A 13,770-nucleotide genomic window follows, 5' to 3' on the forward strand; every position below is an offset into this window, starting at 1 on the left:
GTCAACTTAAAGTGCTTTTGTATGCATGTTCAAATGGTAACGACTAAGGCTGGAGTGCTGTCTTGTTTTTATTCTAGCTGATGGCACCCAAATCCTTTTTTTTTTTTTAAACTTTTCAAATCACTACTATATATTAGGTAAAATATAAATATGAAATTTGCATAAATTAAAACATATTTAAGTGTATTTTATGACCGGGCAATGCTGGGTAGTCTGCTAGTATATAATTCCAAGTTAATATTTTTTAGAGGTAAAGCAATGAATGAAGTTGTAACAAGGTTAATGCAAGAGTGCTCAATATCAAAGTAGAGCAAGATATACCTTTTGTTTTATATAAGCATTAATATGTCCCTACACATTGATGAGCATATTTCAGTAAGCCAGTTACAAGTAACTAGCGATATCTTCAAGCGACTAAACAAAAGTTTAGTCCGTAATGAAAATTTTACAGAAGTTTACAAACATAATATATATATATATATATATATATATATATATATATATATATATATATTCCCAAAACCTCTGGCCTTGATAGAGGGGAGACTGAAACTTGCTAATATGGTTTCAAATAATCTCAAATAACAGCAAGGGGAGACTTGATTCTGAATATTTCTCATATGTTATATTTCCCCTCTTCTGGAAATAGGGTACTATTATGATTATCTCCAGCATCAAATAATCCTCATACATTGTGAAATTTACTTTATGTATGAAAACCAAAGAGGGGAGATATAACATATGACAAATATTTGGAATCGAGCCTCCCCTTGCTGTTGTTTTAGATCATTTGAAATCATAGCAGCAAATTTTAGTCTCCTTCCCATTAAGGCCAGAGGTTTTGGGAAAACATCAGATATTTTGTAATTCATATGCAAAACTAGGAAAACAACCGACTATGATTGGAACATTTTATGGCTGTAAAAAAAGTGCCAAAAATAAGCTCTGGATGATGGATGATCCCCTTAAAAAACTATAAGGGCAAATGTCACATAGCCCACTAAACAATTCAGGTCATTACCTTTCCAATGAGCCTTCATTTGTTAAATTCTGATCAAGAGTTGCTGAGATTTGGAACTTATAAAATTGCCAAAAAGGGTGGTGTGTGTGTGTGTGTATATATATATATATATATATATATATATATATATATATATATATATACTTTTTTTATGTGTTTAACGGCATGTCCACCCTTGGGTTATTTTATGCCAAATCGGGGTTTAATGTTTAAATATTTGTTTTTTTGTTTTTTTTTAAACAAAATTATTTGAATAAATATATAGCTGAAGTATATAGTTTGTACTAAAATTGGATTAAATTCGTAAACATTTTAATACAAAAATAAAAAATAAATGCATAAAATGTATTAAAATGCGAGTAAATTTGCAAGTAAATAGATAAAAATATTTAAAATGAATTTGCGTTATGTGTGTGTAAATTTGTAATGATAAATATTTACTACTTAGGTGTAGTTGCGTTTGTGTAAATTTATACAAGTGTTATATTTGCATAAAAATATTTAAAATAAATTTGCATTATGTGTGTTAAATTTGTTTTAGTAATTATTTACTACTAAGGTGTAGTTACGTTTGTGTTAATTTCTATAAGAAAGTAACATTTTTATTTTATTATACTCATGTATATTAAATTTGCAAAGGATTAGTTTACAAATACTAATCTGTATCGATTTGTATTAAATCGTCTTGCTTATTCACATGTATATGAAAATCTATATTTTTGCATATATACCAATTTCTTTAAGGTAATCGATTATGTGTTCGACTTTTATGTTTTCGAAAAGTTCTTTTATATTGCTGTCTTTGTAATATTTTCGTCTTATAGGCAGAAAATCAATGGATTCAGTAAGAAAATGTTTTGTTGTCAGCGGAACCTGACATGCAATATACATTGGCTGGTCTTCTCCTTTAAGTAAATATGATTGGGTAAGATATGTGTGACCTATACACAATCTCGTCAATACAACCTCTTCTTTTCTATTTTTTCTGGAACTTTGTTCCCAATTACCAATTGTTGTTTAATGGCATATAATTTATTGCTAGTGTAGCCATTCCAATAAATTTGCCATCGTTTTTTAATGTATTCATTGATATTTTTTAAATCTGTATATGGAACTTTAAAGCTTTCATCTAGGTTATCATTCAGAGAAGTCTTTGCTGCTGTATCTACCAATTCATTTTCTCTGATACCAATGTAGCTAGGTATCCAGCAGAGTACGATTTATTTTATTTTTAAAAATTCACTTAGTCTAGCCTGTAGTTTAACTAACAACGGGTTGTTAAATTTTTGTGTTTTTATTGCTGTTATAGCTGATAGCTAGTCAGAGAAAATGACATCTTGTGTTGTTATCCCTGGAGATGAGATAAAGTGTTAAATCTATTGCACAAACCTCTGCATTAAAGATTGAAGTTTCTTTCAAGAGATGCTTCTTTTCATCTTTTTATTATATACAGCTGCGCTGCCTGTTGCATCAACCTGTTTTGAGCCGTCCGTAAAGATGTATGCATGTTTAGGATAATTGTATTTGATTTGTTCAAATTCTTCTTGATAAACAAGAGGGTGAGTTTTTCCCTTACAGTGTTTGCTAAGACTTAAGTCAACTTTTGGTACTATAATGTTCCAAAGAGGTATTTTTGGAGTAAATGTTTTGTGAATTTTTGTTATCGGGATCTCTGCTCCTTCAATAATGGGTTCCACTCGTAGGCCAAATGTTTAAATGGCTTTTTCTTTTTGCTGAAATAAATGTTTGTACTTGGAATAGAACATGCAGTCGTGTGCAGGATTGTCGGGATCTGCCTTCAATTTTGTATAATATAGCAGTGCTAACTTGTTATATCTGAGGTTAGGTAGAGGCTCATTTGCTCCGGCATACAAACTTTTTACTGGGGATGTTCTGAAAGCTCCCAGTGCAAGTCTCAGTCCTGTATGGTAAATGGGATTTAAAATTTTAACATAGGATTTTCTTGCTGCTTGGTATATACAGCTGCCATAGTCAATTTTTGATCGAATTAGGGATCTGTACAGGTTTAACAAGGTCTGCCTGTCAGTTCCCCAGTTTGTATGGGCCACAACATGCAGAAGTTGCAATACTTTATTACATTTTTTTTAAACATAGGTTATGTGGGGAATAAAATTTAGTTTTTTATTTTTATCAAAAGCCATTCCTAAAATCTTGTATTCATCAACAAAGGGGATCTTCTCCGTCGAGTTGTAATTTGGGATCATTGTGCAATTTGTGTTGATTGCAAAAATGAATGCATTTGGTTTTATTTTTTCAAAATTTAAAACCATTTTTTTTTTTGCTCATTTATTCATTTTGTTTATACTGTGTTGCAATTTTCTTTCAATAGTATGGATGTGCTTGGAACAATAGCTTATAGAGCAATCATCCACGTACAATGTTCTATTTATGTCAGAAGTTCCTTTACTATGTTGTTGATTTTTATATTAAATAGGGTTGTTAATAATATACTACCCTGTGGCACACCGTCCTGTTTATTTATATCGCTTAGAGTAGACCCTATGCGTACCCTGAAGATTCTGTTTGTTTAAAAATTTTGAATAAATTCAGGAAGTCTACCTTTAAGTCCAAAGTCAAATAGATCTTCCATAATTCTGAATTTCCAGGAAGTACCGTAAGCTTTTTCTAAATCGAAAAAGACAGTTGTGACGTGTTCCCCTCTTATGAAGGCTTCTCTGACATAGCATTCTAAGTTGACCAAATGGTCAAGACATCCACGATTTTTACGATAACCACAATGTGCATTGGTTATTAGTTTGTTTGTTTCTAAATATCAAATTAGGCAATGATTTACCATTCACTCTAATGTTTTGCACATACAACTTGTTAGTGAAATTGGTCGATAATTTTCAGGATCTGAAGAATCTTTTCCTGGTTTTGGTATTGGAATAATCGTTGTATGTTTCCAAAATTCTGGGAACTTCTTTTTATTCAGATGTCATTGTAGATTTTTAGTAAAAGTTCAAATGAAATTTTTGGAAGTATTTTCAAAAAACTATAGTGGACCTCATCTGGTCCTATGGTTGTGTTGTGCAATTTGTTTATGGAATTTTCCAATTCTCTTATTGAAAAAGGTTTATTATATTCTTCAAAGTTTTTGGAATTGAAGTTTAGCTTGTACTTTTCAATATTTTCCTTGATGGTTTGAAATTCTTTGTTATAGTTTTTCGAAGAAGAGTTCTCTGAAAATTTTTTGGCTAATTTGTTCGCTATAGCCTTCGTTTCTGTTATTTTGGTATTTTCAGTAAAAAGATGTTTAATTGATATCGGGTTATGTTTTCCAGAAATTTTTTTTACCCATTTCCCAAACTGTCTTTGGTTTAGTGGAAACATTGATTTTGCTGACATATTCTTGCCAGCATTCTTTTTTTTGCTTTCTTTATTATTCTGCGTGATTTTACTCTATGCAATATGTATTCAATTAAGTTGCTTGTTGTTGGTTCTTTATTAAATTTTCTTAATGCTGCTTTTTGTAGATTTATTGATTCTTTACATTCTTTGTTAAACCATGGTCTATTCTTTTTTTCCTAAAGTATTGTTTTGGGGAATGCACTCTTCTCCTATTAATATTAATGTTTGCGTAAATGTTTCGATTGTATCGATGTTGTTTTCTGTCAAATGTTCTGCGCAGAGATTCTTGAATTTTTCTCAGTTGGCTTTGTTAAGCTTCCATCTTGGTGGATGTTCAAATATTTCTTCATGGTTTTTGAGAATGATTAGGTAGTGATCGCTACCACAGGCATCATCGAATATGCTCCAAGAAAAATCCAGATAAGTGGAAGGGTCACATATAGTTAAATCAAGCGAACTAAGCGATCCATTTGTTGGATTGATGTGAATGGCTTCTTTTTGGTTGAACAAGCATAGATTATTTTTATTTATTAGATTTTCAATTTTCTTTCCCTTTCTATCCGTTTCCTTGCATCCCCATAAGGTGTTGTGACTATTTAAGTCCCCTAGGAAAATAAAGGGTTTGGGTATTTGCTCTATTAAGTTCTCCAATTCATTTTTATCTATTTGTTCATGTGGTGGTATGTATAAAGAACAAATGCTTATCGGTTTGTGTAAAGTTGCTCTTATGGCAACCATTTGCAAATTTGTTTTTAATTCAATTTGGCTATGGGGTATGTTATTTTTAATGAATACTGATATACCATCAGAGGCTCTAAGTCCTGTATTATTAATGTAGTTATATTGTTGATAATGTTTTATATTCAAATTTTCCTCATTCTTAAAGAAGGTTTCTTGGAGACAAATAATCAAAGGATTAAATTTGGTTTGCAACAATAAAATTTCATTGTAGTTTACCTTCAATCCACGGCAATTCCATTGGATTATCTTGTAATTCATGAGGATTTTTTATTGGTTTGAGGAGTAACTTCAGTTTCCATGTCTTCTAATTCCGTAAATCTGTTTGTAATAGTAGTAGCTTCTGTTTGTGGTAATTTCTTTATATTATTTTGTTTTTTTTTTGGTAGATGTATCTTTTGTTTATTTTTCAAGTGTGTTTTTTTCACCACGGGGAAGACGATGGGGGGGGGGGACCTGTGTGGTCTTTCTTTTAACTGATTTTCTTTTTCCTAGTTTCGTCTTTTTCAGCATCTGCACAACGTACTGGTGATTTTTGTGGTCTTTCTTTTGATCAACTTTGCTTTCTTGGATGTTCTGATTTTGGTTGAGAATTTGTTTTATTGGTAACGTTAGTTGATGATTTAATGGGATGATTAATTTTTGATGATATGATTGGTCTGATTTCATTTATAAATTTGGGCAAGTCGTTTGGTCCCAATTGTAACAATTTGTTTATTAGTATTTCATATTTGGAGTTTTGGTTAGTGATGTTGGTGACTTGAGAGTACGTCTTTTCCTTCATGTATCCATCTACTATTTTCCTAGTTTTGAGGAAGGAAATGTTTTTGGTATGTTTTATTGACACTACTTCCTTTTCTTTCTAGTGTGTGTGTGTGTGTATATATATATATATATATATATATATATATATATATATATATATATATATATATATATATATATAAATAGTCCTGGATATATAGGATACTAGGATCAATAATTACTAGAGAAACGTCTCAATAGAATAAGAGCTGAAAGACTACGGTATGTAGAATTTGCTGAAATAATGAAATTGACCCTTTGACATACTGAATCGAACTTTATACAAAAATAACTTACCTGGACATAGCAATGTCTTGTGCTTGTTGTGGAGTTAGGTGGAATATGAAGAAGGTTTCCTGAAAACGACCAGTGGGCTTAGGGACTGAAAATATGCAGTTATAATTGAATTTATAATTTTTGAAAAAAGAAAATTGAAAACTTTGTTTACTGAAAAGGTGCTTATATTTTTATTATTTTTTGCTTCAACTTTTTTTATGAGGATATTATAAGTTTGGAAAAAATATTAATCTTGGAAGACAAATATAATTAATATTATAAGTTTAGAAAAAATATTAATCTTGGAAGACAAATATAATTAATATTATAAGTTTGGAAAAAATATTAATCTTGGAAGACAAATATAATTAATTTTATCAGTTTGGAAAAAATATTAATCTTGGAAGACAAATATAATTCCTCAAAAATCTCAATTCTTGTTTAGAATTCTCCTCAGAAAAAAAATCTGTACAATGTACATAAAATCAAATTGATCAAGTAGTTTCATTTTTAAATAAAAAAATCAAATTTTATGAGTAAGTCCTTATCTTTGAGATAAATCTTGTAATGCCTATGATTTTCCATTAATCACTTAAAACCTTTTAAAATGATTTTATTTATAAAATAAAACTACTTGACCAATTTATGTGATTTTTGGAACATGATCTTTTCGTTCTATCACAGGTATACACATCAAAGATTTTTCTGTATTTTTGTCCCTTGTATTTTAGTTTTTAATATAGGGTGAATTCTGGACAACCACCAAAATTTCAAATTAACTGTAATTTAAATTTGATTTGTTCAATCAACATCTTCAGGAAAGTTACACAGAATATTTTTATATTAGATTTGTCATATACAAATTAGGAAATTAGGGTTTTTGAAATAATATAAGTTTTTGAAATAATATAAGTTATTTATATACAGAAACTATACTATACTTCCTCTTTTGTGTTTTGTACTTGTTTCTAACTTAAACATGCAATATTCCTTTTGAGTTCTCCTTCACTGCTTATGCTCACAATCACTTGTTAATTTCCATCAACATGAATGTGAAGGAGTGCAATTTTTTTTGCATAGAACAATTCAATCTAACACTCATCTGCTTCTTCAGAAACATAATTCATGACATTCTTTGCAAGACAGATGATTAAATTCATTTGTAATGAAATGGAAGAAAATATATGTTATCGGAAAGTTGAACGTATGATATTAACATGTGAAAGTTGCAACATAAACAAGCTATGGAATCTGGAAAAAAAAAAAAAAGTTTAAATCTAGACAGATTTATTGCACATATTCTGCAAACTTTCAGTTATGGATAAAATAACAAGATCATGCATTTTGGCATTAAATAAAAAGATCAATCAAATGGACACATCTTAACACTGATTTTTTTTCCCTTCTGGCTTTTGATTTTATTGCTTTATATCAAAAATTTTGTGTAAAATAGCTTTTTCAAATTCTTTTTTTATTCAATATTTGTTTGTTTATACATTTTAAAAGCTTTATAAATAAAACAATGCATTTTTCAAAATTTCCATAACAAAAGATTTTGTATCTCTTTTTTAATATGGTGTTTTGTTTATAGTTCAAAGAAAAAAAGATACTATTGTGTCAACATGTTACTAGAATGCCTCCAATCTATTTCATATGAATAAGATAAAGAACCATGAAACGGACACTTCAAACCGAATATTGTTTGCAAACATAATTTTAAATAATCTCTTATAGCAGTTATACAATTTAAATATATGTATCTTTTACGTTCACATTATTTATATATTATGACTTCTCTGACATTATTTTAATCAATGATCTTATTCCAACTATTTTATAGCAATGTTATTATAGGAATTAAATAACAAAAACAAATCACTTACAGATAGTTGCAATTCATCGTTTCGTTTATTATAATTCCCTTGGTTTGATAAAACTTTTTTTTTTTTATAAGTATGATAGATATATATCTTTGAATATATATATTTTTTCTTTCTCCATTACAGGATTGGAAATTTTCACCAATTTCTGTTGGCTTTTTCAACCTAATATGAAATCATGAAAATCAGTAGAGAAATGACATTATTTTAAACACTCTTGTAAGAATGTTGCAGTGTTTAAAAATTGGTTTCAACCATTTTATGTTTTCTTCTTTTTTCTTCTTGTGTTCATTATTTTCATTCATGTAGATTTAAAAATTTAATAATGCTTATCCATGAATAGTTTTGTTATAAGATGCTATTGTAATAACAAAAACAATTTACTTACAGATAGCTACGATTCACTTTTTGTAGCATATGATAGATATATTACTTATATAACATATGACCTATAGGTTCACAGAATATGAATATTCAGATAAAATTCTTCTATAAAATAATTCCTCAGGTAGACCTAAATATATCTCCATTTGTTTAGACTTACTTGTGAATTCATCCAATTTATTTGTAAAATGATATTAGAGTTGATGAAGCAATTCCCAAAATATGCTGCCTTATGAAAGAAAAAGAATATTTATCTAAGAAATTTGTTAAGAACTAATTTAGATGAGAATCACTCCTGTTAATGTTAATCTGATTTTATTTTGGAATGAAAAGTTGAACAAACCTAGACTTGTCGGTTTCAGCAGTTCTCCCAAAATGTCATAAAATGGTAAGCGTTTCAGCCGAACATCTGGATGTACTGGTAAAGAACTCACAGGACTTGTGTGGTTGTGTTTACTACTAAAATCAATTGGGCCTGTCAAAAAGAAAAAGGTAAAAGTTTTTAAAAATTTGATAAAATTATAAAAATCATTAAAACAAATCTAAATTGGTAAAAATAAATATTTGTAATTTTATAAAAAAAACATGACAGTAGCAGGATTTTTGAAAATTTGAACATAGCTGTCAAATTTTAAAATGACTTATTCACAAAATCTTTTTATACAAAAGAAAACATGTTTGTCGTTTATGAATATTTTATTAGAAAATTCAAATGCATCATCGATTTAACATCAGTATCACATGCTGGTATGTGTTGGATAGCTTTATGAAATTGAATTTCAAACTAATCTATCTTTGGACAAGTTTTATTGATCACTTTTTTTACAAGTTCATATTTATCATTTCCTCATAATTTCCTTGGTCTTTCCCTGTGAACTGGGCCTGATACTTTAACTGTTCTATATCTACCGACTCAAAAAACTCAGCCACTGTTTCAATGTTGTCATACCATCAAAGTTGTTTATTCTCCACACATTTTCCTGTACAGATTTAATCAGCGTCTGAAGTCATCAAAACTAAGTCCATTTTTAAGACTCACATTACACATCCATTGTACCATTTCTTTCCATGTAACACATATCCTAACTGGCCAGGTTTTATTTTCATGCATTACACTGTGCATACATGCCTGAAAGATTTAGTTGATAATAGTAACACTTAATAAAGGAAAAAGTTCCCTGAACTTACTCTATCCACTCTTAACTCTGGGAAGTAGACCCAGTGCTCCAATGGTATCACCAAAGAAAACTTTGACAAATATACTTTCTCCACATCTGTCTCCATTCTGTTACAATTTTTGCATAACAACAGGCTATCCTCTATCAATGCTTACAAGTACAGGGTGAACAGAAAGTCCTTGGACCATTTTAGTTTTAAAATTAAATATTGTTAAAATCACTTTTTCTCTTTTCGAATAAAATAAGTATTTAGTCTAACTATTGATCTAATTATTTTCAACAAAAATATTAAAATAATTTTGTTTAAACTTTCAGAAAAATGAGCAAACGTCTTGAAAGTGGCTAAATCCACCGTGTACCATGTTGTGAACAGATTTAAGGAACTTGGTACATCTTAAGACTGTCCTAGGAGTGGAAGACCTCGCACTGCTCGAACAAAGAAGGTGATTAAAGCTGTCCGAGAGAGGGTAAGGAGGAACCCGAAGAGATCTGCAAGACAAATGGCTAAAGACATGAATGTGAGCGTGACCTCGATGAGAACCATCGTAAAAAACAATCTCCAGTTGTCCCCCTACAAGATGAGAAAGAGACAGTACCTCACACCTGCCCAAAAGCACAAGAGACTTGAAAGAGCAAAGCTTCTTCTTGGAGAACTGAAGGCTGGCACGGCAGAGCGAGAGATCGTTTTTTCTGATGAAAAACTCTTCACAATTGAAGCGACTGTTAACAATCGCAAAATCTTCAGCAGACATTGATGACTCCGTGAGAATAGTTTTCCGCCAACAAAAGCCGTCTTCCCTCATGGTGTGGGCTGCAGTCTCCAAATCTTGGAAGTCACCTCTGATTTTCATGGAGCAGGGGGTTAAGATCAACACAGATCGCTACATTAACGATATTTTGGTTCCAGCATTTGAAGAGATGAAGAAACACTTCAAAGATCAGCCTTTCACCTTCCAACAAGATGGAGCACCATCCCACACCTCCAGAAAAACTCAGGACTGGTGCCAACGTCATTTTCCAAGATTCTGGAGTAAGGAGATGTGGCCTCCTGCATCGCCTGATTTGAATCCCATAGATTTTTTGGTGTGGTCTTTGTTGGAGGCAAAGGTCTGTTCTGTTGCTCATCCAAGTGTTGATGCTTTGAAGACATCTCTTCTGAGTGAATGGGCTAAAATACCTCAGGAAACGCAGCGTGCCTCGGTTGGTAACTTCAGACAGAGAATTGAACGTCTAATCGAAAGGAAGGGACATCACATTGAAAATAAATAATTTGAATTTATTTTTGGTTTCCTAACTTATAATTTTCATTCATGTTTAATTTATATTTTTGTAATTTTCTATTAATAAACCACTTTTGAATTAGTCCAAGGACTTTCTGTTCACCCTGTATAACAAAAAATTGAATTGCACCCAAATACATTTCAACAAATTGAGCAGAGGCATTTTAACCATTTTACTTTGACTCATAGCATAACAGATAAAGTGCTAAATAATAATCAGTTCTAAATAATGCTCTAATGGAGATTGAAGATTTAATTTTCAGTGCAGACGATACTAAAAATACAATTTTGATTGACGGAACAAGAGCAAGCTACTCATGCGCATTAAATAAAGGGTTTCATTCAAAATTTTATATAGATTATAGAGTTCAAAAGATAGATTCCTAAATCTGAAAATATGCACGTAAAAATGAAACTTTATGAGAATAAACATCAAAAACAAGAACAGTAGTTTAAATAATCCAAATCATCAATCCTAAACTTTGAATAATTGATCAATTTGGCTTTTGTAACATTCCCTTTCAGATCTTTACTTTCCATAAAATTCTACAAACGTTTCATAGTTTTATAGGCAAGTACTAAATCATCCATACATACAGCCTCTTTTCTCAATACTCATATGAAACTCCCTTCTAAGACAAAAAACAATAGACTCAGTACAGAAGCCTAATGTCACTAAATATTCTGTTAATTCTAACACAACTTTGAGCATTTCTCTACATTGCTTAAAAAATCTTCACTGGTCACTCATTTGTCTCTAGTTTATGCAAAACCTACAAAACAATCTCTAATGACAATCGTTTTTTCAGATATACAAAATACAGGTTTTCTAATTAAGGTACTTGTGATAAATATAGAACCAGTGGTATCTTGCCTAAGCATATAACCAAACTGTATGTCATCTATGCTTATCCGACTTATTTTCTGTTCAATCACTTTCAGGACTTGACCTATCAATTTTAAACCTCTGCAATTTCCCTGTTGCCCTTGTAACAATTCACAACTGTCTTTTAGAATAATCTCTTCTTTTATGATCTAATTTGTCAATTCATGATCATCTCAAATGTGTTTCACCTACAGCCTTTAACAGTTATGCAACAACAATTAAGTGTCGTGCAGCCTTATCTATTTATTATCTTATAGCTTCCTTTACCATTTCTTTCTTAATAAGGAGGAAATTTTTCAGGAATTTCATGACACCAACTTTTTTACAGATTAATGCTATTGAAAACAAAAAAATCAAAATATCTTTTAAATAAATTTACAAAGAATCCAATGCTGCTATTAATTTTGTATAAAAATAGTTTTTTACAATACTGTGCATTTATAAACAATAAAAACAACATATCATAATATGGGGTTCAAAGTTTGGAGCACGAGAATAGAGTTTTTATTACTTTTATAACATAACTGGGAATGATTATCTGACAAAATGCATAAAAATACTACTACAATTTGTGTAGTAAAAATGTGCTATACAACTGAAACGAGAAAAACAAAACATGTAGTAAAAGATTCAACAACAATGAAAACTTGCTTTTAGTTGATGCATAAAGTAAAAGAAATGATATCGTTAGATTTGGCGACAAACACTTACAATACAATGAAAACTTGCTTTTAGTTGATGCATAAAGTAAAAGAAATGATATCGTTAGATTTGGCGACAAACACTTACAATACAATGAGATTAACATGCAGAGAAATTAAAGCAAATAAAATTTAAGTTGAATATTTTTTTTAATAATTATCAATATCGAAATCAGAAATAAGGAGTCAAGGAAAATTTTCGCAGCCAACTCCCTAACTTGAGGCAGTCAGCCTTTTTTTATAACGGAGTTGAGAGCTTGCCATTTCATTTTCAGTAGATCCAAGCAAGGTTGGTTTTCTTCAGATTACAAGAGATATTTCAATTCATAAATAAAAATAGTTATGAAAAAATGACAAATATAAAAAAATTGGTTAAGTAATCTACCCCATCCGTTATCACTAAAGCGCAATTTTATCAGAAAACGTGGCTTGTGCAATTTGAAACATTGCATTTTCCTGATTTATCTTGTTAATAAATCATTTACTTTTAGGAAATCAAAATATGTAAAGGAACAAAAATGAAAAATATTTTCTTCAATGAAAAACCTGCCAACCTGAATTTTGTACATACCATGCTGAAATTATTAGACACAAGGCCAGTAATTAATGTGGGAAAAATCCAGTTCCTCCAAAGGAGCACTTTGGATTAGAACAAAAATCAAAATTGTTTTAGTCGATAAGGATGTCTACTTCACTAAGAATTGAAAAGATGATGTGCAGCATTAGAACAGATATCACACTTTGCTCCTCACTAAAAGGCAAAGATTAAAATTTCAATATGCAAAAAATTAGTATTTTGGTTCTCTAGTTAAAAAAACAAACAAAAAATATTTTCAGCATACATTAGCTAAGAAAATAATGAATTGAAAATACTAAAGATTGGGAAAATAATCATAAATATATTAAAACAAGAATTTGTGCTTTAATAGGACATTTTTAGAGTTTAAAAGATTAAATTTGAAATGTATTCTTTGGAAAATTTTTAATTCTTAGAATAAACTCAGGATATGACTATATTTATATTGATTTATATAATTGTTTCCCATTTTGAAAGAAATAAACATAAGCTTGAAATAGCAATAACTAAAAATATCACTAAAACAGATATCGTTTATATTGTCTGGCCAGGCAGAATTTTCTAATAAAACAATAATTTAAATTTTCTCAACTATTGCATTAAAAAATATATCCAAATTTTATACACTGCCGATTTTAAACAAAGTTGGTTTTTATTTAGCAGATGCATAGTT

At 30.0% G+C, this 13,770-nt stretch overlaps 1 protein-coding gene across 9 annotated transcripts in view; it reads right to left on the minus strand.

The window, feature by feature from the left end:
- Window positions 1-13,770, minus strand: part of LOC145258267 (E3 SUMO-protein ligase PIAS2-like) — a 319,485-nt gene that overhangs the window by 77,156 nt on the left and 228,559 nt on the right. For all 9 annotated transcript variants that reach the window (XM_080116258.1, XM_080116255.1, XM_080116257.1 and 6 more), the window contains 2 exons: window positions 8,819-8,950; window positions 6,233-6,317 (listed from right to left, as the gene is read on the minus strand). In XM_080116258.1, the coding sequence (XP_079972384.1) occupies window positions 6,233-6,317; window positions 8,819-8,950 (217 nt within the window). The remainder of the gene's footprint in view (window positions 1-6,232; window positions 6,318-8,818; window positions 8,951-13,770) is intronic.

Source organism: Euprymna scolopes, chromosome 33 (genome assembly GCF_053919585.1).
Source record: "Euprymna scolopes isolate OS-2025 chromosome 33, ASM5391958v1, whole genome shotgun sequence".
NCBI lineage: Eukaryota > Metazoa > Mollusca > Cephalopoda > Sepiida > Sepiolidae > Euprymna > Euprymna scolopes.